The sequence below is a fragment of the Myotis myotis genome, unplaced genomic scaffold, assembly GCF_014108235.1.
Source record: "Myotis myotis isolate mMyoMyo1 unplaced genomic scaffold, mMyoMyo1.p scaffold_m19_p_3, whole genome shotgun sequence".
Taxonomy (NCBI): Eukaryota; Metazoa; Chordata; class Mammalia; order Chiroptera; family Vespertilionidae; genus Myotis; species Myotis myotis.
In genome coordinates, this window is record NW_023416335.1 from 190,538,676 (window position 1) to 190,564,517 (window position 25,842).

Sequence of the window (25,842 nt, forward strand, 5' to 3'; positions counted from 1 at the left end):
CACTCAGCTTCAACAGGTACCGTTGCTTCCTGTCATAAGGACAGACATTTCTTTCTCTTCTGGATAAGCAACAAATCCACATGATCTAGTCACATGGATTAACTCCCCTTAATGCCACTCAGCAACTTTTCCTTAGCACACTCCAGCCTTTAAAAAGTCTCTAGCCTTTTGTTTTGGGGAAGTTGCATGCAATCCAAGCTGGTCCTCTTCTCTATTTCTTTCAGTAGGAAAGAAAGATTACTGAAGGAAATCTGTCCTCATTGCTTCAATGTTACATTCCTCCTTCATTCTACTTGCTTCAAAGTCTTGTAAATGGGTTGAGTAGATCTCTAGTTTCCAGCAATGATAAGTATTTGGGGGGGGGGGGCATTACTATGGCACTTGGAATACAGGAAAAAAAAATCAAACATTTAGCATAATATTTCAGTCCCAGAATTCTCTATAATGTTACTAGCAATATAAGTGTATGAAATGGTGAATGAAGCAGTGTAGCAAAACAAAAAAGATCATACATTTTCCAGCAAGAGTAGATATTAGTTTGATGATTCCTTGCTTCAATATTTTTACTAGCTTCTTAAAACTGAGCAAGGGAGTAAAATTACTGTGTCTTAACTTTTTCATTTAAAAATAGGAAAAATAATACCTATCACATGGTCTTGTTGGAAAATTAAGGTTGAATGAGAAAACATGCTCACTGGCTAGTACTTAGCTTATAGTAATTGTTCAATAAATAATTATTACTTTGTATTATCAATCCCTGGCAAATCCCAAAGAAATTTGTTTAGTCTCTGTTGTTATAACAATGTACCTTTTTATAGCATCCTTCATATACCTATCTGTAGGTTTCCACTATGAGAGAATGAGTTTCTTCATTTATCCTTGTATTCAAGCTCCTGCCATTTCAAAAGATGGGCATTCAATATATGCTTAGTGAATGAGTGAGTACATGAATAAATGAATGAATGTATAGTAAAACAAAGTAATGATAAAATTACGGTACCAAAATTGTTTGATAGTTTACATAGGCCAAGCCAATTGGTGATGCAAAATTTATTTGTGACTGTAATGAAAACAGCATAAGATATTAATCTTTTTATGCTTCTTATTTTTGGTCTGAAATAAACACCTGTCTATGGTGCTGCCTTATAATTTTTTTAAGGCATCAGTCTCAGAAACAGGATCTAAAGATATAAATGGGAACTTACAACATAGTTTTCATTTCCTGCTTTTGCATAACTGGTTGGACTACTTACTTAAGCTCAACTTGTTAAAGCTCATTAAATGCATATCTCACATGACTTGCCTCATAGATCCTCTTTGGTCCACAGACAATTGTCTTAGAAGAGAGGGAAGAGCTCTCAAATATTGTGTCAATTGAGGAACTCCAGGGAACAATGGCATACGGATCTGAGCTAGAAAATTTGGATGAAGATGGATATACGCAGTTACAGTTCAGCTCCAGAGGCATCACCAAGATACCTGTGTCCTCAGAGAAAGGTATTTTTTCTTTCTGCCTTCCACATTTTCATTCCATCAACTAAGACACTTAAACAAGTGGAGAAAATTTGAAAGACTTGTGAATGTAAGGGTCTTAGTAATATATATATATATATATATATATATATATATATATGCACATATATATGTATATATATTATTTTTAAAAAAACTTTTACTTTTTAGAAAAGTTTTAGATTTAAAGACAAATTGCAAAGACAGTACAAAGTTTTAAAATATTAATATATTTTAAAAGGTTTTCCAAAGTCACTGAAGATAAGCCTTTCTTGTAGCAACCATTCGGTGACTAATTATTAATATTTAAATTAATTATGAGGACGATAGAAAGTACAATATCTGTTCTACAGAAATAGATTGATCAGCAGCGAGGAACTCGTTAATAAGTATGATAAGCTGCAAAGATGAAAGAATTTCAATAGGAGTGACTTGTCTGATAGAAGTAAATTGTAGAATGGAGGTCAAGAAAACTGAAAGTTGCCGAAACCGGTTTGGCTCAGTGGATAGAGCGTCGGCCTGTGGACTGAAAGGTCCCAGGTTCGATTCCGGTCAAGGGCATGTACCTGGGTTGCGGGCACATCCCCAGTAGGAGATGTGCAGGAAGCGGCTGATCGATGTTTCTCTCCCATCGATGTTTCTAACTCTCTATCTCTCTCCCTTCCTCTCTGTAAAAAATCAATAAAATATATATTTAAAAAAAGAAAAAAAGAAAACTGAAAGTGTATACATAAACCATATCAAGATATCAGGGATAAGAAAGACAAGAATGAAAAGATGGAAGATAGGTGAGAGATAAAGACAAACTTATGATTTTGTGGTAAAGGCCAAAGGGAAGTTAGAAGTTATAGGATTTAGAATACTGAACCTGATTTTTTATGTGTATGTGGTAAGAGCTGGGTTTGGATGTTTTTAAAAAACAAAAGAAATTCTTTGTAAACCAGTGAAGAAAAATATATGCATTAGATGAAAAGGTCCTATTAGTAACCCATGAGTCTTAAAGAAAATGTGAAAGAAGTGGAATATGGAGAAGAGCATTAAAAAATCTTTTTCTTCCATTTAGTCTCCTCTATAATTCTCCTATCTGACAATTCCCTTAAGTGCTCTTACTACTTATTCTTCGTTAAAGGGAAAACTATATTCTTGGAGTGGTGATGCTCACATAAAATGAGTTCCCTGTTATCAGGAAAAAGACTATCCACAAGGTTTGACATCAGAATTTGCTCTCTTCTGCTTTCTGGTCATTCACATTGCCCAATTATTTTGCTCTCACCACTTACACAATGCTTTTTTTGGGCAACCTGTTGGGGAAGAGTGGAGAAACTGGATGATGCAAGAGGTAGGGAGGTGGGTGTGTTTTCATGCATATGTATAAATAGACACACAGTGAGTTACCTATAATCTGCTAGTAGTCTCTACTAGCAAACTACGTGCTTTTCCATGTGTTAGCTTGCTTAATTCTCACAATAATTCTTTGAAATATTATTACCTCATTTTTTCACAAAGATAATTTTTTTTTTAAAAAAAGAAATAATTTGCCCAAAGTCATGAAATACCTACATAAAAAGGGAAGATCACCCGTAGTAATCAGTACTATTTCCTCCACATGAAGCTATCTCTTCTAAGAATGAGTGGGATTTCAGGAATCCTGGTAATATCAAGACTTACAGACATCAATGTAGAACTGAAATTAGGAGTGCATAATTATAAAGGCACTGTGCTGAAATTACAATTCCAGAACCCAAAGAGATATGTTAAAGGTGGGGAAAAACTCAGACTAACCCTAGATAACTAGATAATCAGGGTATTAGTGATTAATGATTCAGTTTAGAATTTGCCAGATTTGGATGAATTGTAGAATTTAAGTGTACCATGATCCATCATCCTATTTCTTTTTTAAAAAAAAATACGTTTCTGCCCTAGCTGGTTTGGCTCACTGGTTAGAGTGTCAGCCTGCAGACTGAATGATCCCGGGTTCACTTCCAGTCAAGGGCACATGCCTGAGTTGTGGGCTCGATTCCCAGTGGGGGGTATGAAGGAAGCATTGTCCCGTGCACCAAAGGGTCATGGTCGGTTCCCAGTCAGAGTACGTGCCCAGATTGCAGGTTCCATCTCTCCCTCTCCTTTCCTCTCTGAAATCAATTATATATACAATAAAATATGCTTCTATTGATTTCAGGGAGAGGAAAGGAGAGGAAGAGAGAGAGAAAACATCAATGATGAAAGAGAATCATCTATTGCCTGCTTCCTGCATGCCCCCTACTGGGGATCGAGCCCACAACCCGGAGGCATTTGCCTTGACTGGGAATCAAACCGTTCATAGGTTGACGCTCAGCCACTGAGTCACACAGGCCAAGCATCCTGTTTCTTTATCCAATCCCTGTTCCCTCTGTCTCCATCAGGACCTTGTGCTGCATCTCTTCCTTGGCGTTCCATTGCTGTGACTTTGGGAATCCTATGCTTGGTAATACTGGTGATAGCTATAGTCCTGGGTACTATGGGTGAGTACTACTGTAGATTAACAGCAACAGATATTGAGCAAGCATTTATAATGTGCCAGACATTCTTTTAAAAGCTTGACATGCATTATGTAATTTAGTCTGTATATTAACCCTATTCAATTGGTGCTAGTAATTCTCATTTTATTTATAAGGGAAGTAAGAGTCTGGCAGGCTATTTTACTTTTTAAGGACCATAAACTAGTCAGTGGTAGGACCATGATTAGAAATTTAGGCAATCTGTCTACAAAACTCATACGCTGAACTACATCGCTCTACTCTCTTCCTGGTTTCAAAGCTGTGGAATTTCTGGAACAAACTAATGGAAGGAAACCAGTGGAAGTGAAGAAGAAAGTACAAAGTCGTGCTATCTAATAAAATAAATTCCCTAATAAGACTACAAGCTATTCTGATATCTCATGATTGAAGAAAACTGTTTTATATCTCATCTTTAACAGAAATGCCATTGGGTAATAGCAGAAATCACCTGAGGCACTTACTAAGTACTAAGTAGATATTTTGTAATGGATGAATAAATCTCCTTAGATTTTATATCTCATGCATTCTACTGTCAATAAAGTACTATTTTGCCTTCAGAGAGTCTTTATTAGATTATTTAATTATCAAATGTTTATTGAGTACAGTCTACATTATAGGTACTGGGCAGGTTCTCAAGGAGCTCTCATTTTTAAAATGTGAAAAAAAACACACGAAGATTTATTATTCCAAATTTATCATGGTTCCAATTGACTATATTCTATGTGCTTTTTGCTTTCTCCTTAATATTCTTTCTTCTCTGTTTCATTTTTCCTTTTTTTACTATATCACCTTCATGGAAGTTATTTTCCTCCCATCTATTTAATCTACCTATCATCTATTTATCTATCAGCTATCAATCTTTACCTCTGTATCAGCAATGTGTTATCTGTTTATCATTAATAAAAAATGTATCTCTTTCCCTGGCTGGCATGGCTCATTTGGTTGGAGTATCGTCCCATGCACCAAAGGGTCACGGTCGGTTCCCAGTCAGAGTACGTGCCCAGATTGCAGGTTCCATTCCCTCTCTGGGCATGTGTGGGAGGCAAATGATCAATGCTTCTTGCATCAATGTCTCTCTCTCTCTCTCTCTCTCTCTCTCTCTCTCTCTCTCTCTCTCTCTCTCTCTCTCCCTCCCACCCTCCCTCTTTCCTTCCCTCCCTTTCCCTCTCCTTCTCCCTCTCCCTCTTCATTACTTTCTTTCTAAAATCAGTAAAACAACAACAAAAAACCATATCCTTGGGTGAGGATTAAAAAAAAAGTATCTCTCTGGCCATCATCAGTCTGCTCTCTATATCTAAAAATATGTTTCTATTTTACTTGTTCATGTATTTTGTTCTTTAGATTCCATATATACCTTAAGTGGAATCATATGGTATTGGTCTTTCTCTGTCTGACTTATTTCACTTAGCATAATATCTTCTAAGATTTCATTCTTTTTTTATGGCTTAGTAATACACACACACACACACACACACACACACACACACACACACGTATATCTCACAACTTTTTTGCCCGCTTGCTTGGGTTGTTTCTATATCTTGGCTATTGTAGATAAGATTGCAGTGAACATGGGATGCATATATTCTTTTGAATTAGTCTTTATATTACAACAAAAATATGGATTTTGGAGTTTAAATTTTCAAACATAGTAGAATAATCCTTTTGTCACTATTGTTGCTATATGAAGGTATTTGGAGATCCAATTCAGGAAGCAACTCATTGAAGAATGACAATTTTCCATCAAGAAAACCCACACAATCATCTTTAGAAGAGAGTGTGGATTCTCCCAAGGCTCTCACAACCACAGGCAAGGGCAAAGTTAAATGAGTAATGGAATTCTTGGTTTAGGAAGGTTAATTATTGGTGTTATGGCCTGGAAGGGTGGGGGAAAGAGAAAACCTTTACATGCAGTGGCTGTGCATTCAAAGAAAGCACACATTAGTATTATCCCAGTCTAAAATGCCCCTGTCTTATATACAATGAAGTTATATCATAAATATCCATGTACTTGGCTGAGCAGTTCTAAGTTGGATATTTTTTCCAAATCAGTAACTAATTTATCCCTGTCTATGTGTTTAGGCCTACAGGAGATTTTATAATTTAAAATATTTTATTTGCCTTTGGGGAACTGAAATTTTATAGTGATATAGTAAGAATAAAAAATAAGACATCAGAAAGGAAAAAAGGGAGAGATAAAGGAAAGAAGGAAACATGTTGGTGAGAATTAAGAGGCTAAATGACACACATATAGAAGAGATAGACCTAATAGATATATTCCTGAAAACTCTAGTTAAATTAATTTTTACCACACAATTTCACTATAATTTTACATATACTTGACCTTCTAATTGTATCATAATTGAATATGACAACACTTGTACTTCAGTTTTCCTTCTGTGTACCCAGCCTTCCTTATGATTTATATCAAGTAGCTAATATTACAAAACATCAATACTCTGTAATGTGAATAATTGTTCTTATACTTTTTTCATTTGGGAAATTGCCTTCTGAAATGGATGTCATACCTGTAAAAAAGTTAACATGAAATTACCATATACCTCAATGATTTATTTTGAGTTGATTTACCTTAAGAGGTATGAAGAAAGGGAGTTTCATGCTGAATTTGAAGGAATTGTGGACAAGAGAGAAAGGAAGGTTGACTGTCTAAAACACTTTTTATGATTAATTCATTTTTAAATGAATGGGGACATTTTAATATGGCCTATTTTGTAAAGTCATATTCTTATAGTTTGAATTGAAATGGAAATATTTTAATGGTGATTTATTAATTATTCTTGTGTCCTCAGGATGGATGGTGCTTGCACCACATCATATTTATTTTCTATTTCCAGGAGTTCTTTCCAGCTCTTGTCCCCCTAACTGGATTGCACACGAGAATAGCTGTTACCTATTTGGCACATCATTGAATTCCTGGAATGGAAGTAAAAGACAGTGCTCTCAACTGGACTCTTATCTCCTGAAGATAGATAGTTCAAAAGAACTGGTAAGTGTAGATTTCAATCATAGTTATCTGTAGTCTATATGGAGCAGAAAAATAGAGATAGATTTCAGGTAATGATAATCTTCCTTTGGAAAAAGTGATATTTATTATTCTCCATAATTATAGTAAGAGCATGCATTAAGTGGGTAATGTTTATAATTTATGCTTTTCATTTTAATTAATTTAAAAATAAGCACATTGTATTTTAAAACAAATCCTTTTGAATACACTGCAAGTTTGCATGATTATAATAATCAAGCAACTACTAATTTTTGTGGATTTGGATTTTAATTTTCAAATTTGGAGATAGAACATTATCCCCCTTGTCATCATAATTATTAAGAAAAATAGCTGCAATAATAATATACATTTATACATCACTTATTCCTTAAAAGATACTGGAAAAGGCAAAGAGGTGAAAAAAGTAAACTTGATATTGCAATGCTCATGTAATTTGTAAGAAAAAAGAAACAACAGCTGTTAAAAGTTAAACACTTGGGCTCTGTCTGGGTGTCTCAGTTGGTTGGAGCATCCTCCTGTACATCAGAAAGGTTGCGAGCTCAATTCCTTGTCAGGGTACATAGCTAGGTTGCAAGTTTGATCCCTGGTAATGGTGCACATGGGAGGCAACTGATCAATGTTTCTCTCTCTTCTTCTTCTTCTTCTCTAAAATCAATAAAAACTATCCTTGGTGAGGATTTTTTTAAAAAGTTAAATATTTGGTATTGGCAACAAATGTGATAGGAATTCAGAGAGAGATCCCTGTGGACATAAAAACTTTTACAGAAAAGGTGGAACTTACAATTCCTCATGAATGAAGGTTAGCACTTAGATGGCCTATAAGAAGGGTTAGTAATCAGGGAACATTCTACACTATGAATCTAAACAGTTATTTTGGTGGAAAGTTAAATAAAATGACTCTGAAGAAATGAAATATGCCTTTTGAGACAGCGACATTCAAGAATTGGCACTTCTCTCGAGGTTGATGTCAGTGTACACATGCATCCTTCACCAAGGTGATTCACGGTGTCTATAAGAGCATCTCTCTGTCTCTTCTCTGTCTTTCTATCTCTATCATCTCTATTTATCTCTCTCTTCATGACATGTATTTGTATTTATGTTTCCCTACAGGAATTTATAGTAAAGCAAGTGTCTTCCCAACCTGTTAAGTCATTTTGGATAGGGCTCTCTCGCCCTCAGGCTGAAGGACCATGGCTCTGGGAGGATGGTTCAAAGTTCTCTCCTAACTTGTAAGTATCTAGAGAGACAAATTCTCATACCCTTGCTCAGAAAGGGAAGAGCATATCAAGCAGTTAAGAATCTGATTTGCCTCTTCCACCCAGTTCCCAGCCCATCCCAGGCCTTCACCACCCTATTGTCTGTGTCCAAGGGCAATGCATATATGCATCTAAGTTCTTTGGTTAATCTCTTTCTGCCGTCCCTCCTTCCCTCTGAGAGATTACAGATATAAATTAAATCATATGGTATTTGTCTTTCTCCGTCTGACTTATTTTACTTAGCATAACATGCTCAAAGTCCATCCATGTTGTCACAACTTGCAAGATTTCAATATTTTATGACTGTGTAATATTCCACTGGATATATGTACCACCTCCTTTTCATCTAATCATCTGTTGATGGGCACTTGGGTTGCTTCAATATCTTGGCTATTGTAAATAAATCTGCAATGCACATAGGGGTGCATATATCTTTTGGAATTAGTGTTTCAGGTTTCTTTGAATAAATTCCCAGAAGTAGAATTGCTGGGTTATAAGGTAGTTCTATTTTTTAAAATATATTTTTATAGATTTCAGAGAGAAAGGGAGAGGAATAGAGAGATAGAAACATCAATGATGAGAGAGAATCACTGATTGGCCACTTCCTGCATACCCCACATTGGGGATTGAACCCGCAACCCGAGCATGTGCCCTGACTGGGAATTGAACCATGACCTCCTGGTTCATAGGTCAATGCTCAACCATTGAGGAACACTAGCTGGGCATAGGTAGTTCTATTTTTAATTTTTGAGGAATCTCCATACTGTTCTCCATGGTGGCTGCACCAATTTGCATTCCCACCAACAGTGAACCAGGGGTCCCTTTCCTCCACATTCTCACCAACACTTGTTTGTTGATTACTGATGACAGCTATTCTGACAGGTGTGAGGTGGTAACTCATAGTGGCTTTATTTGCATTTCTCTGATGGTTAGTGATTTTGAGCATCTTTTCATGTCTATTAGCCATCTGTATGTGATCTTTGGAGAAATGTGTATTCAGGTCCTCTGTCCATTTTTTTTTGGTATTGTTTGCTTTTTTATTAAGTTGTATGAGTTATTTATAAACTTTGGATATTAACCCCTTACCAGATGTATCATTGGCAAATACCTTCTCCGGATTAGTAAATTGCCTTTTCATTTTCTTGATTTCTTTTTTTTTTCTTTTTTTTTTTCTTGCTGTGTAAAGACTTCTTTAGTTTAATGTAGTCCCATTTGTTTATTCTTTCTTTTGTCCCCCTTGCCTGACAAGATATCCTGTATAATAAAAGTCTAATATGTTAAGTGTCTGGTCGGCTGGTCGGCTGTTCAACCAATCAAAGCATAATATGCTAATGATATGCTAAGGCTGCTCAACCATTCACCATGACATGCACTGACCACCAGGGGGCAGATGGTCTGACCGGTAGGTTAGCTTGCTGCTGGGGTCTGGCCAATCAGGACTGAGCGAGATGGGCCAGACATGCTCTGGAGCCCTCCTGCAGTCCCTCACCAGTTGGCCAACCTCCCCTTGAAATACATAGGGTTTTTCCCCCCTCCCCTTCTTTAAATGGCCTTTGCTATCTCTGATTCCTCATTCAGTTCTAGATCCCTTTCAGTAATAACTCTTCTACTTGATCTACTCACTAATATACCCAATAATAATTTCACTAAACTGTTGCTTTATTTGATAAATATATTTCTAGGAAAGAGTTTGATAGATAAGCAAAGAACTGCTTGTCTTTCCCATGTCCCTCCCCAGCCCTGGATGTGCACCAGTAGGGTCCCTTGGCCTGGCTTGCACCCTCTTGCAGTCCGGGACCCCTCAGGGGATGTCAGAGAGGAGGTTTCAGCCCGACCCTGCAGGCCAGGCCAAGGGACCACACTGGCACACGAATTCGTGCACCAGGCCTCTCATATTAGAAATAATGCTCTCTTATTTAAAATAAAAAGAGGGATTCAAAATTAATATTTTGATACATTACTATGCCTTGGTTTTCTGGGTGGCTGTAATTTAATCTAGGTCTGTCCATATCTAAAAAATCTCTTGGATGTCAAGTAAGATTTTTGGAGAACACTGGTCAGAATTCTCCCAGAGGCCTTGATCAAAATTGTTTCATGCTCTTAGCCTAGTCCTTTTTACAGAAGAATTCTCTCAATCCTCCAAGCACAGGGCCAAGGGAAGATAGATAAGCAAGATGAAGAGTATTATAGTTTTTACCCTGAGGCTCAGTGATGTCCTTGTAGCTTGAGTAATTAGTATTGCTACTTCAGGAGACTGAGGAGCAAATAAAACAAGAGACAGCCCTGGCCGGTTTGGCTCAGTGGATAGAGTGTCGGCCTGCAGACTGAAAGGTCCCAGGTTCGATTCCGGTCAAGGGCACGTACCTTAGTTGCAGGCACATACCCAGTGGGGAGGGTGCAGGAGGCAGCTGATCGATGTTTCTCTCTCATCGGTGTTTCTAACTCTCTATCCCTCTCCTTTCCTCTCTGTAAACAATCAATAAAATATATTTAAAAAAGTAAGCACAACAAAACAAAAAACAAGAGACATGCTTCCACTCACCCATGGTAGTTAATGTAATTGTCTGACATTGTATTCTTTTTTTATTTTTACATTGTATTCTAATATAATTCTGCTTTTAGGAGGCATTGAAATACATAGGGTTTTTCCCCCCTCCTCTTCTTTAAATGGCCTTTGCTATCTCTGATTCCTCATTCAGTTCTAGATCCCTTTCAGTAATAACTCTTCTACTTGATCTACTCACTAATATACCCAATAATAATTTCACTAAACTGTTGCTTTATTTGATAAATATATTTCTAGGAAAGAGTTTGATAGATAAGCAAAGAACTGCTTGTAGAATATTAACTGTTTTGTCTGAAGCTTTATTTAATTTTATGCAAGTAGTACTATTTCTTAAAATCATAAGCAGACCTTTAGAAAAATGAAATAAAACAAATAAAAATAAGAACAACACATAAGCAGACCCAGTACCCATCAATAGGTGAGGGGATAAAAAGGCTGTGGTAGGCCCCTAACTGGTTTGGCTCAGTGGATAGAATGTCAGCCTTCAGTCTAAATGGTTGCAGGGTCAGTCCCCTAGCCCTGGTCCAGGCATGTGCGGGAGGCAACTAATTGACATATCTCTCTCACATCAATGCTTCTCACTCTCTGTCTCCCCATCTCCCTTCCATTCTCTCTAAAAATCAATGGAAAATATCTTCGGGTGAGGATGAACAACAACAACAAAAAGCTGTGGTATATTTACACAATAGAATACTAGTCTGCCATACAAAAGAAGGAAATCTTACTTTTTGTGACAGCATGAATGGACCTGGAGAGTACTGTGCTAAATGAAATAAACTTGTCAGAAAAAGACAAATACCATATGAGTGCATTCATATGTGGAATCTAATAAACAAAATAAACTAACAAACAAAATAGAAACAGACTCATAGAAAATGAGAACAAACTGACAGCTGTCAGAGGTGAGAGGGGTTGGGGAGCTGGGTGAAAAAGGTTAAAGGATTAAGCAAAACAAAACAAACAAACAAACAAAAAAAGAATACAGACAACAATATGTTGCTTGCCAGGGGGTAAATGGAGTGGGGAGAGGTGGAAGAAGGCAAAAGGGGGATAAATGGTGGTGGAAAGAAACTTGACTTTGGGTGGTGAGTGCACAATGCAGTATGCAGATGATGTTTTATGGAGTTGTACACTTGCAACCTATATAGTTTCACTAACCAATGTGACCCCAATAAATTCAATAAAAAACATTTTTTAGTCACTTTTATACTTTAACTAGAGGCCTAGTGCACGAATTCATGCATGGGTGGGGTCCCTTGACCTGGCCGGGTATCGAGGCCTACTGGGGTGCTGTGGGAGGGGCTGTGGGAGGTTGGCTGGCCCGGAGGAGGGAGGTGCCATAGGAGGTTGGCTGTGGGAGCACACTGACCACCAGGGGGCAGTTCCTGTGTTGAGAGTCTGCCCCCTGGTGGTCAGTGCACGTCATAGCGACTGGTTGACCGGTCGTTCTGATCGTTCTGGTTGTTCGGTTGTAACAGTCACTTAGGCTTTTATATATAGATAGATAATGAAGGATATGTTGTCATTTGAGAACTAATACAATCTAAATTCAAGTCTCCTTTTCCAATAAGTGTAGACACTTCAGAACTCTTTTACTAGTATCCTCACCAATTTATTTCAGCATTGTGTGACTAGTAGTCTGTATTATGTTTGTTCTAATTATCTCATTGCATTTTATTTTAATAGGTTTGAAATCAGAAGCACAGTTACACAGGAAAACTCATCCCACAATTGTGTGTGGATTCATGTGCCAATAATTTATGACCAGCTTTGTAGTGTGCCCTCATATGGTATTTGTGAGAAGAAGTTGTCGATATAATGATGTGGGTGTTGACATGGAGGAGCAGAGTGAAATATATAAGACTAGAGACCCAGTGCATGAAATTATGCATGGTTAGGGTCCCTAGGCCTAGCCTGCAAATACCCTAGCCATCTTTCACTCACTTGCCAGTCCCCAGTCCCGCCCCTCTGCCACCCTCCCCGGTTCCCCGTGGTTCCTTGTTGACCATCCAGCAATTGGAGCCTGTGGATTGGGGAAAGGGACTGAGAAGTGGTCAATGCACCTCATAGCAACTGGTCGATCGGTCATTCCAGTCATTACACTGTTATGGTTGCTGGTCTTTTATTATATAGGATAGTAAGGAGGGGAGAAAACAAAACACAAATGAGAGGTATTTGAGCTCAAAATAAATGCTGGAAATATCAAAAGAGCTCAGCCAACTTTAATCTTAGCTGAGAGACAGGAAGGAGACTGTGATTTCTATATGTTAACTCAATTGGTAATCCAGTATTATGTTCTAATGGAGCTAGTATAGCATAACTTGAATTTTTATTCTATAATTGACCTGGCATTTACTTGGGATTAATCAGAATTCCTTGGTGTTTCAGGAGATCTTAACTTCTGGCTATAACAAAGTAATTCTTACCTTAAAAAGTGCCATGGGGTGTTCCTGCGATTTGTTCCTCCACATTTAGCAGTGCATTATCAGAAACATGTCGAAGGCACAATATAATTCTGAATAGCTAAATAAAAAAATAAAAAAATAGCTTCACTATAATCAGAGCTATTTTTTTTTTATTTTGTTCATCAATATGATGATAATTGTGACCAAACACTTCCATAAAAAGCAGGAATTCTATCTTTTTTCCCCTTTTCAATTAAATAGCCCAGAAAATATGTCTGCCACATCTCTAATTACTAAGATCTCCTGTAATGTGTAATTGTAGGGGAACTGCTCTTAAAAGAAAGCTTTCTCCATTTTTGGTTATTTAGTCACATTTTTAAAATTTTAATACTTTTATTTTTCAATTACAGTTGACAATCAATATTATTTTATATTAGTTTCAGGTGTACACCATGGTGGTTAAATATTTATATGCTTTACCAAATGATACCACTGGTAATCCTATACCCACCTGGAGCCATACATAGTTATTACAATATTATTGACTCTATTTCCTATTCTGTACTCTACATCTCCAGGATTATTTTGTAATTATCAATTTGTACTTACTAATCTTTCACCTTTTTCACCCAGCCCTCCACTCCCCTTCTCAGTCTGTTCTCTGTATGTATGAGCCTGTTTCTGTTTTGTTTGTTTATTTTGTGCTTTCAATTAAAAATACAAATAAAATAAATTGGTATTTCTCTTTCTCTGTCTGACTTATTTCACTTAACATAATACCCTCAAGGTCCATCCCTATTGTCTCAAATGGTAAGATTTTTTATAGCCAAGTAATATTCCATTGTATATGTACCACCTCTTTTTCTTCCAATCATCTATTGATGGACACTTAGGTTGCTTCCATATCTTGGTTACTGTAAATAATGCTACAATGCACATAGGGGTGCATATATCTTTTGGAATTAGTGTTTTGGATTTCTTTGAATAAATTCCTAGAAGTAGAATTGCTGGGTCATAATGTACTTTATTATTTTTAAAATATATTTTTATAGATTTTAGAGAGGAAGGGAGAGGGAGAGAAAGATAGAAACATCAATGATGAGAGAGAATCAGTAATCGGCTGCTTCCTGCATGCCCCTGACTGGGGATTGAGTCTGCAACCCAGGCATATGCCTTTGACCAGAATCAAACCCAGGATCCTTCAGTCCAAAGGCCAACGCTCTATACACTGAGCCAAACCAGCTAGGGCAAGGTAGTTCTATTTTTAATTTTTGAGGAATCTCCATACTGTTTTCCACAGTGGCTGCACCAATTTGCATTTCCACCAACAGTCCCTTCTCTCCACATCCTCACCAACACTTGTTGTTTGTTGATTATTGATTATAGCCATTCTGACCGGTGGTATCTCATGGTGGTTTTAATTTGCATTTCTCTGATGGTTAGTGATTTTGAGCATCTTTTTGTATGTCTATTAGCCATCTGTATGTCCTCTTTAGCGAAATTGTATTCAGGTCCTCTGCCCATTTATTTGTATTGTTTGCTTTTTTTTATTAAGTTGTATGAGTTATTTATAATTTTTTTATATTAACCCCTTATCATTGGCAAATATCTTCTCAGGATTAGTAAGCTGTCTTTTCATTTTGTTGATGTTTGTTTGTTTTTGCTGGGTAAAAACACTTTTAGTTTGACATAGTCCCATTTGCTTATTCTTTTTTGTTTGTTTCCCTTGTCTGTGGGGATATATCAGAAAATATATTACTAAGAGCAATGTTTTACAGCTTACTGTCTACATTTTTTCTAGGAGTCTTATGGTTTGGGGATTTACATTTAAGTCTTTAATGCATTTTGAGTTTAGTATTTTATATGTTGTAAGAACATGGCCTAATTTCCTTTTATTTTTTGCATGTATGTGTTTAATTTTCTCAACGCTATTGAATAAACTGTCTTTGGTTTGTTGTATATTTTGATCTGTTGTCATAGATTAATTGACCACATAGGCATGCGTTTATTTCCAGACTCTCTAGTCTGTTCCATCAATCTCAGACTGTTTTTATGCCAGTATCATGCTTCTTTGATTACTATAGCCTTGTAGTATAGTTTGTTATGAGGTAGCATGATATCTACAACTTTTGTTGTTCTTTCTCAAGATTGCTTTGGCTCTTCAGGATTTTTTGTGGTTTCATATAAATTTTAGAATTATTTCTTCTAGTTCCATGAAAAATGCCATTGGTATTTTTTTAAGGAATATAAAACTATTAACCACTGTTTACCAGTATTTACAATAAAGTAAACAGTATACATTGGGTAACATTCTGTTTACTACAAAGCTGTTGTTTTTCCTGGCTTTTGTTGAACCAGTACCCCAAACACTGAGACTTGAGCCTGCATGTAAGGACTGAGTTGGAGCAAAGAGAAAACATGCAGATCAAGAGTTTGGATTACAAAAAGTTTGTTCACCCATTTATTCCAGCAGGTCCCAAATTGCCAAGGTCTCTAACGATCTGATTAGGTATCCATGAGTGAAGTCTCACACATTCCTTGACCCTAATTTTTTAGTCAGTATAGCACAGGGATTTCAACTTCTTGTAAAGGAACATTTTAAGAGGTGAAACCTTTAAATTAGTGTTGCTTACCTAATTAAAACACATCAGGGTTTGCCTAGTTTTCTCATTTGGGAGAGGAGGTTATTGGCAGTGATAAAATTTTCCTTTCAGGGGTTTTGCAAATAAAATTGCATTTATGATTGTAAATGTGGATTCTGATGTGTCTACTTTAAATTGTCCAATTTAAACTGCTTACATTATATTTGAACTGTCCAATTAATTACAAATTATCTAATTTCAAAGGTTAAAAACTTCAGGAAAAATTTTCAATTTAACTTCAAATGATTTTTTTCTTAGGTTGCTGAAAGTGATGGCAGCTCAGAAACATGAGCTTATCTATAGTTGTGTTTTGGTTAAAAAAAAAAAAAAAGAAAGAAAGAAAACCATTTACATATGTGTACACACCTGCTCTCTCTTGCCCCCCCCCCCGCCCTCCCCCCCCCCCCCGCCCCCGGCAATAAACAAAAAACCCACAATGATCCTTAGGCACACACAAATCCTGACTGAGTAATGACTATGGAGATTTCTCCCAACATTTAGAAAAGTTTCTCTAATGCAGAGGAAAAAATACAACATGGTATTAAATGTTCTTTTCTGATAAAGGAAGCAACTACAGAAAGCTTTTGTTCAAAGTAACCAGTGCTATCGATGCAACCGCCCCAACAACTCCCCAGCACTACTTCAAAACAAACATATCAAACTTGATTTTCATTATAATGTAGTTCTTTCTTCACTAATAAAATTAAAAAAAAACAAGACCCAGATTTTATACATATGTATAAATATATATAAGAAGCAATGCAAACAATTATTGGGCTTCGTCTTTGGGACAAGAATGCCAAGTTAGTCTTTCTTCATAGAAAGCAATTACAATTTGAGGACACTTCGTCTTTGCCAGCACCAAATCAGCCTCACCTGAGTCTTTCCATTTCATGAGAAACATTAACTCTCCGCTGCTGTCTGTGGCACCAATTGTTCCTTCAGGACCAAGACCTCTGGCAAAGCCACTTAGTTTATCAGTTTATCTCTTTTCTTCTTTGATTTGCTATCATCGGATTCACTGTCAGATAAAGACTTGCTTTTTGTACCGTGTTTTTCTTTACCAGCTTTTTGAGGAATGCTTCAATGAACTCTGGACAATGTAAGGTTTCTTCAGTTTCCCAAGTATTGTCAGCATCTGTGAATCCTTTCCACTTCAGGAAATGGTCCTCCTTCCCATTCACTACACATCAGGCCAATACATTTTCCACTAAAAATTCTTTCGGCTCTGCCTCTTCAAATTTTTTACTCTTTCCATTCTGTTTCTTTCCCATTTTTTGCAATGTAGTTTTATTCGAGCTCATTTTTTATTGCAGACTGGAAGAGCTATTATTCACTGCCTCCATGCAACTCCCCGTCCAGTCCCGAGTCTCGGGCTGGGCTTCTCCATTGTCTCTGGCCCTGCCCACCTTCAGCTCCAGCCACTTACCAGGGGGAAGGGGCCAGAAAAATGTGCTTGGGACTGCTGGTGGGGCTGCGCCTGGAGAGGGATTGGCATCGCCCACGCTAGGTGACAGTGAGGGGCCATGCCATAGGTATTTTGATAGAGATTGCATTGACTCTATAGATTGCTTTGGATAGTATAAACATTTTAATATTTTTTTCTATCCATGAACATGGTATATGCTTCCATTTATTTGTATCTTCTTCTTATAATTATTTTTCTGAGTACAGGTCTTTTACCTCCTTGGTTAAATTCATTGCCAGGTAGTTTATTATTTTTTTATGCAATTGTAAATGGAATTATTTTCTTAATTTCTCTTTCTGCTAGTTTGTTATTTATATATAAAAATGCAATCAATTTCTGAATATTAATTTTTTATCCTGCTACTTTACTGAATGCATGTATTAATTCTAATTGTTTTTTTGGTGGAATCTTTAGGATTCTCCCTATATAGTATCATGTCATCTACAAATATTGTGACAGTTATACTTCTTCCTTTCCAATTTGGATGCCTTTTTTTTTTCTTTTTTTTTGATTGCTTTGACTAGGACTTTGAGTACTAAGTTGAATAAAAGTGTGAAAGTAGACAACTTGTCTTTTTCTTGATCTATTTTTCTTTCTTTTATTTTTTCATCACCATTTATCCCCACTGTACCTTCTCCTACCTCTACCCACCTCTCTCCACCCTGCAATCATCACACGGTTGTCCGTGTCCATGCGTTCTTTCTTTCTTTCTTTCTTTCTTTCTTTCTTTCTTTCTTTCTTTCTTTCTTTCTTTCTTTCTTTCTTTCTTTCTTTTTTTCTTCTCAATTCCTTGTCCCTGATCTTAAGGAAATCACTTTTAGCTTTTCCCTGTTGAGTGTGATGTTACTGCAGCTTTATCATATATAGCCCTCATTATGTTGAGGTATGTTCCCTATATTCCCACTTTGTTGAGAATTGTTATCATAAATTATTGCTGATGTTGTCAAATGCATTTTTTTTTAGATCTGTGGATGTGATTGTATAACTGTTGAGTGAGACTCCTTCCACGACCCGCATGGAGTAGGGTTCAGTATCTGAAAGAGGAGCCGCACAACAAATGAGAGAAAAAGACACGAGATAATTTTGCAATATTGGGGGACCAGGCGGCAAGTCCCAAAGGACTTCCTTCGTGCTCAGGCCTCACCAAGCTTTTATTGATCTGGGATGCCCCCATAGCATAGCCCTTAGGCAGGTGACCCCCTAGTAACAAGCAGACTAGCCCATCAGCAAGGATTTACATAATAATAAATGGGGGAGTAGTTTCAGCTACCACTGTCTGGACAAACAGAGGTGGCGCCTAGCTCTGACCTTTGCTAGGGCTTCAAAGGCACCCAGCCTTCGGGGAGTTTCGGGGAGTTCTCTGTCTATGCTTATCAGATAGTGAAGGCAATAAACAGTTTCCCACATCTCCCCCTTATTTTTTCTTTAAAAAATAATCAAGTCCCAATTTCAATGTCCAAAAGTTCTGAGTCCATGTTTCAATGTCCAAAAGTTCATGTGTACATGCCAGCAATGAAATGCTGGTTCTGGATGGTGGACAAATGCAGGTCCGGTCCTCTCTGGTTTGGTCCTGGGCACCCTGCAGTGACGCACAGCTGCTGACTGCTAGCATGGCAAGGTGTCTTCCACCATCTCCATCTCTGAACTGTCTTTTCTGTCTTTGTGGCTGGCTTTCTGTGACCCATTGTTACAGGAATCCACATGGTCTTGTAGCTGTTCTCTGAAAGTATACAAACATATTCTCGACCAAAGGTTAAAGGAAAAAAAAAAAACACCTTACTTGGAGTCTTTTCTTTAACATGATCTTTCCCTGGCTTACCCTGGCATAATGTGTGTTTTTTCTGGGTGTCTCACTATTAGCATTATAAAAGAAAAATTTTTTTCTCTAAATGTAATTTAGTTACAGGATCTATTTCCTTATATGGTATTCTTCCACTATATTTTTCCACTATCCCCCTTTTTTTTTAATTTAATTAGGAGACTTCTTGGAAATTTTATAATGCAGTCTAGATAGCTTTAAATATTAATTTTTTGCACGCAAAAAAAATGAACCTGAACATGCTTTAGGTTCATAGCATGTTTACCATGAAATGAAAATTTTTGTTAATACTTTTTGAATAATTACTTATTTCAAATAGCCAAATTTAATTAATTTGAAAACTTGAATTTAATTAATTTGAAAACTATTTTGCTGTCAAATTTAATATTTTAACAATAATCTTAATTTACACTGTAAATATTAATGAAAAGGATCACTTTACATCCCTGTGAAGGCTCTGAGCATTCCTGTTGTTAGGCTAGGTTTAGACATAGGGTCTGTTAGCCAAGCCTCCATTTTTCTGGGTACTGATTTCAGCTGGACCAAATCTCTTCTATTTGGTTCCTGATCTGGGCTGGGCATGGGAAGCAAGAAGCAGCCATGGGGACAGGAGACCTTCCTCAGAAGGGGCGAGTGTTCAAGCCCGTGCACCATTGGGGGGGGTCTGTGCCCCACCTTTGTTGCACCCCAAGTTTTCTCCTACTGGCCCCTGACTGTGCCTGTCTTAGGTCACCCCACCCTGTGGGGTCTTACCCGTCTTTGACTACCAGCCATCTCTGGGCCAAGTAGGGTGATGTGAGGTTCAGTTCTGTCTCCTTGATAGCCTATGTCCCTCTGGCCTCCATGCCCAGCAACTGCCTTTGGATCCCCTTGCCTGCTGGTGGGGCTCCGGCACTGATCATAGGGAACCCAGGTTTCTCCTCCAGAGAGGGCCCAGCTTACACCATTGGGCCAGAGACAGATCCATGGTACCAGCTTTTCGTGATCCCAGCTTGAACAGAGAGCTCAGGTAACAGCTGTAGGCAATTGGATTCCTCTTGGCAAAAAAAGTCAAGATAGGTCAATACAGAATGCTTAAGTGCCTTCCCCAGGAGGCCCTCCACACAGTGGAAAGGAATAAATCCCTTCATATAAAACATTCAAATTCATTTGTAAATTTGTTTGGGATAAATGCATAATATACTGTTGTAAAGCATCAAAAATTATTAATAAAACTTGTAGAATAATACCATGTAAGAATATTCTTTGCTCTAGGTCATGACAACTTAATTTTAAACTCAAGGTTTGGAATGAGGAACCTAGTTTTCAAAAAAAAAGAAGAAATTTACAGAAGCAGAGACAGTATGCTATCTAAATTACAGTTCTGGGTCTCCAGAGCACTGAGTTGACACGCTAACTGGATCCTTCTGACTTTGGGATAGCTGTGCTGTCCCTCCCAGGTACAGGAAAAATGTGCCTTCTAAGACCAGTATGAAGCTATAGTTTTTACCTGAATTAATTGTTACCATACTTCACTTTACCATGCCCCAGGTGGTCTCTGGGCTGTTGGTTGTCTGGTTTGTCTTCCTCCTACTGGATTACACTTGGAGAACTTTAACTTAAAAAAGAAAAATCTTTCTTTTTTATACCAAGTAACCTATAGGATTACTTCTTGGATGTTGATTGATAGTGCCGCAAGGCCATGTATTCCAAGTCAAAGTCATTAAACATTTATGGTGACCATACTTATTTACAGATTTGGTATTTTAACAGCAAATCATTAGATTATCCTGTAAATATTAGTGGAAGATATTTCAAAATATTAAAATTTCTCCTTTTTATTAAATTTAAAATAATGTTTTTAAACAGCATTCCCTTTTGGCTTATTTGCATATACAGAGGGATCATGGGAAGCCTTCAGTAACTTTTTAGAAGAATTTTACTTTACTAGGATTCAATTGCTTACAAAGATTAGTAAATTTAAGTATTTTTTAAAAAGCAAAGCAAGTAAATTTAGTATTTAGTAAGCTTCTGATTCACAAGGGGCAAACGCTGCACCACTTCCAGCCTAATTTAAAATGCAGTAGTGAGGAGCTTTTAAATAAAAGGCATTGCTAGTTTAAATAAAGACTTTGCTACTAATAAATCAATTTTTTCTTTTATTTGGCAGAAATTCCTTATGCAACCAAGCATATTATATTTTGAAATATTGCACTCGGGAAAAACTTCCAAATACATATCTAATTGAAACATTTTCAACACTTTTTAAACAGTTCTCAACATAATAGGATCTAGTCTTGACCATGGAATCAATTACTCTTAATTTGTTTATGATATATGCATAACTGTGGTTCTACTGAGAATTTAAGATATCTTTTAAAAATGTATCTACAAGCCTTTTAAGAAATATGAGCTCTATTTTCGGCCCTTATAAAGCCAACTTCTTAAAACATTGGTCTATCATACCACTGAAATTATATTAAGACCATGATTGCTAATTTATTAAGCATTAAAAATATCTTCTTAAAAATAGTATTAAATAAATCTGAGAGGCAAGCACACTTTCTGCCCCATCCGCATTTCCTCAGTAAAACTCCACCTTAAAACTTCACCCCTGAAATCCCATCCTGCCTCAGTGAGCAGACATTCCTTCTGTGATTGGCTAAGTCAGAGGGAGGAGTCTTTGCTGTTCCAAGATGGCGGCCCCCAGGGGCGCGGTAAGCCATGCGGCCAACATGGTGGCTGCCAAGTCAGGCAGCTCAAAGTGGTGGCTGTCTAAACTGTTCTCTGACAGAAAAGATGATTTCCTTATTCTCACAATAAACAAGGGAAGAGCAAACCAAAATCCCTAAAAGATAGATGGCCAACATTATATTGTAGACAAGCAGAAATCCCATTAGCTGTTTATACCTTTTATAATTATCTTAAAGAATATCAATCAAATTTAAACTGGTTTTTGTATTAAAAATTTCAGTTGAGATCTTAAAAATTAATCCTCTTTTTTTAAAATCAGACCAAGAAGTAATATATTTTGAATTCCTAATCATTTAAGAGAAAAGACATTTTATTTTTTCAAAAACAAGTTATACATTAGATATTTAATTAATTTTTCCTGATTCAATTTGCACTTTAAAGTTTCAGAGCTTTAAATCTGAGGTAGCAAATTAAATACTTAGCATTTTTCAAATCAATACTTTTGCATTTAAGGATACATTTCAAATAAAATATAAGGCATTTTCAATTAATAGATTAACTTCTATCTTCTAGACTTCATACTAGGCATACTCAGATCAACATTTCAGTATTGTAAATCTCAATACTTTTAGATGATTTGAACTTAGAAGTTTTAAGTTTCCAGCCAATAAGCCTGGCATAGCTGCTTAATTTCAAAATGGTCACAATTTTCCTGCTGGGGAAGTCAAGAAGCAAAACCATAGCTATTCACATGTAAACTTGACTATCAACTTCCTGGTGGTACTTGCCTCAGGGTGGGAAATTTCAAAAGAGCTACTTTAAATCGCCTTGGGAAGCCTGTCTGCATTTCTTTCTCAGGTTCATCTCCGCCATTTTTAAGGCCAAAACAGTCTCGGGTTTTTATTCTGTACACAGCAAAAGGTCAAGTTCAGCTCAAAACTATGCGCACTCGTTTTTAAACTGGCCTTTTCCCTTTACATGTGCACAGAAATCCTGGATGCATTTATAAATTTGTAAAAGCTATTCAATTACAAGAAGGACTTTAATTTTAGAATACTTGGGGAGGGGGCGTCCACACTGGATCGCCACGTGCTCCTTCTTCCCTTTCCCCACATCCTGCTTTGGGGGAAGTTTCAGCAAATGACTCAGATGGTGTATTTACCCAAAGTCATGCTTAATTGAAAAAGACATTTTAAGTTTTTCCCTATTTTGCTTTCTAAAGTCATGGCTAGCACCCAAGGTTATCTTAGCCAAAGTTTGGTTGTCATAAGATGTTCTCCGGTAATTTTTAAATAAAACATTAAGTAATCTCATTGTGGGAGAGCTTATAGCTCTGCCTTTTCCTGCCACCTTCGAATCTCTCCACACCAGAGGTGGACTCGGCAGCCGGGTTTCATTTCTTATTACAGATTTTAGATTCCAAATACAAATTAAGATTTTAATTTGGACAAGAAACCACATTAAGATGGCCATGGCACTCTTTTTTCAGCCTGATTTTAAAAAGTACCTTTTAATATTCCAATTTCTTTATAAGTTGGCCTTTTTGCACAGGTGATTCTATTAACGGTAAATTAAACATATCAGGATTAGGACATGGAGGTGGAGGGAGCCATGAAGGCCATTCCTCCCATTTTTTCTTTTCTTTCTGCTCCTTTTAAGGAGCGGAGGGTGCAAGGGGAGGAGATTTATCCTCCTTGACCTCTCCTAAAGCCTCTAGCAAATGAAATACCGTGTTCCACAAGGGGAAACAATTTTTGGCAAGTTCTGATTAACTTTTTGGCAAATTTTTAAGATCTAATGTCTTACTTTTTTTTTAAAGCCAAATATACCTTTTTAAAGCCGAATCTACTTTTTTAAAGCCAAATCCTGCCCTGTTTGTTAGCCTGGTTAAGAAAACGTTCCCAGTGTACTTACAGACCCAGGCTTCTGTAGTTGATCCTGGGCATTGCGTGCGGTAGACTTCCCCTCACCTTTTTTCGGTGAGTTTTCCACACCTTTTCGGTGAAAACTTCCTTTTCTCACTCCAGCGAGGCCTGCACTTCCAGATTACCCGTTGGGCGCCAGATGTTGAGTGAGACTCCTTCCACGAACCGCGTGGAGTAGGGTTCGGTATCTGAAAGAGGAGCCGCACAACAAATGAGAGAAAAAGACACGAGATAATTTTGCAATATTGGGGGACCAGGCGGCAAGTCCCAAAGGACTTCCTTCGTGCTCAGGCCTCACCAAGCTTTTATTGATCTGGGATGCCCCCATAGCATAGCCCTTAGGCAGGTGACCCCCTAGTAACAAGCAGACTAGCCCATCAGCAAGGATTTACATAATAATAAATGGGGGAGTAGTTTCAGCTACCACTGTCTGGACAAACAGAGGTGGCGCCTAGCTCTGACCTTTGCTAGGGCTTCAAAGGCACCCAGCCTTCGGGGGGTTTTGGGGAGTTCTCTGTCTATGCTTATCAGATAGTGAAGGCAATAAACAGTTTCCCACATGTGACATCTGTACTTCATTTTTTATGCAATATGTTTTATTAATTGATTTGCGGATATTGAACCAACTTTGTATCTCAGGAATAAATCCTACTTGGAAGTGGTAGATGATGTTTTTAATGTCGGGATAGGGAAGTTTTCGGTTATTATTTCTTCAAATAGTTTTTCAATCCCTTGTTCTTTCTCTTCTCTTCTGGTATTACCCATGATGTAAATGTTGTTATGCTTGATGTTGTCTCAGAGGTCCCTTAAACTATTCTCATTTTAAAAATTCTTTTTTTATTTTTGCTGCTTTGATAGAATATTTCCTGGTAACTTGTCTTCCAAATCACTGAATTGATTTTTTCCTGTGTATTTTTTAAAATATATTTCTTTATTGATTTCAGAGAGGAAGGGAGAAGGAGAGAGATAGAAACATCAATGATGAGAGAGAATCATTGATTGGCTGCCTCCTGCACACCCCACACTGGGGATGGAGCCCACAATCCAGGCATGTGCCCTTGGCCAGAATCTAACCTTGGACCCCTCAGTCTGTAGGCCGATGCTCTATCCACTGAGCCAAGCCTGCTAGGGCTTTCCAGTGTATTTTTTAAAATTTTTTTTATTAATTTCAGAGAGGAAAGAAGAGAGAGAGAGAAAGATACAAACATCAGTTATGAGAGAGAATCATTGATCAGCTGCTTTCTGCATGCCCCACACTGGGGAATGAGGCCACAATCTGGGCATACCTTGACTGGGGAATGAACCATGACCTCCTGGTTCATAGGTTGACCCTCAACCACTGAGCAATGTCAGCAGGGCACTTCAATGCATTTTTATTTCAGTTACTGTAGTCTTCATTTCTGACTGGCTCTTTTTATGGTTTCTATGTCCTTTTTTTATGCTTACTATTTCTTTGTTGAAGTTCTCACTAAGTTCGTTGAACATTCTTATAACCATTGTTTTGAATTCTGTATCTGATAGATTGCTTCCCTCCATATTATTTTGTTATTTTCCTGTCTATTTCTTTTGTTGTTTCATTTTCTCCTCATTTTGGCTTCCTCTCTGTATTTACTTTTTCTATATTATTTAGATCTATTAAGTCTTCCCACCTTGGCAGGGTGGTTTTATGTAGTAGATGTCCTGTTTTTGCACAGTGGTACAGACTTCCTGATCAATGAGCTGCATGTTTCAGGGAAGTCCCTTATGTGGGTTGTGTGTGCCCTTCTGTTGTAGTTAAGCCTTGATTGCTGTTGGCATGTCAGTGGGTGGGATTGATCTTCAGGCTGACTCACTGTGAATGTTGGTCATGACCACAGCATACGAGCTGTTGTGTAGTGTTTACCCACAGAGCAGGATTTGCCACTGTAGGGTCTGGTACTTGCTTAGACCACCTCTTTGGATGTGCCATTTGTGCTGCTAATCAGGTGGTGCTCTGCTGTGGTCTGAAGTTGGCCATTGGGAGTGTTGGTTCTGA

General features: G+C 37.4%; 1 protein-coding gene and 1 pseudogene across 4 annotated transcripts; one reads left to right on the forward strand and one right to left on the reverse strand.

Annotated features, from left to right (window-relative positions):
* Positions 1–1,294: 1,294 nt before the first annotated feature.
* Positions 1,295–13,999, forward strand: CLEC7A (C-type lectin domain containing 7A). 4 transcript variants are annotated; one of them, XM_036301366.1, is made up of 6 exons: positions 1,295–1,497; positions 3,915–4,013; positions 5,740–5,859; positions 6,905–7,056; positions 8,185–8,303; positions 12,583–13,999. In XM_036301366.1, the coding sequence occupies exons 1-6, from the start codon at positions 1,395–1,397 to the stop codon at positions 12,713–12,715; spliced, it is 726 nt and encodes a 241-aa protein (XP_036157259.1). In that variant the 5' UTR covers positions 1,295–1,394; the 3' UTR covers positions 12,716–13,999. The 4 variants fall into 4 exon arrangements, with proteins under 4 accessions (XP_036157259.1, XP_036157261.1, XP_036157260.1 ...); XM_036301368.1 differs by lacking the exon at positions 5,740–5,859; XM_036301367.1 differs by lacking the exon at positions 3,915–4,013.
* Positions 14,000–16,654: 2,655 nt separating this feature from the next.
* On the reverse strand, positions 16,655–17,256 carry LOC118652043 (annotated as a pseudogene).
* Positions 17,257–25,842: the final 8,586 nt, after the last annotated feature.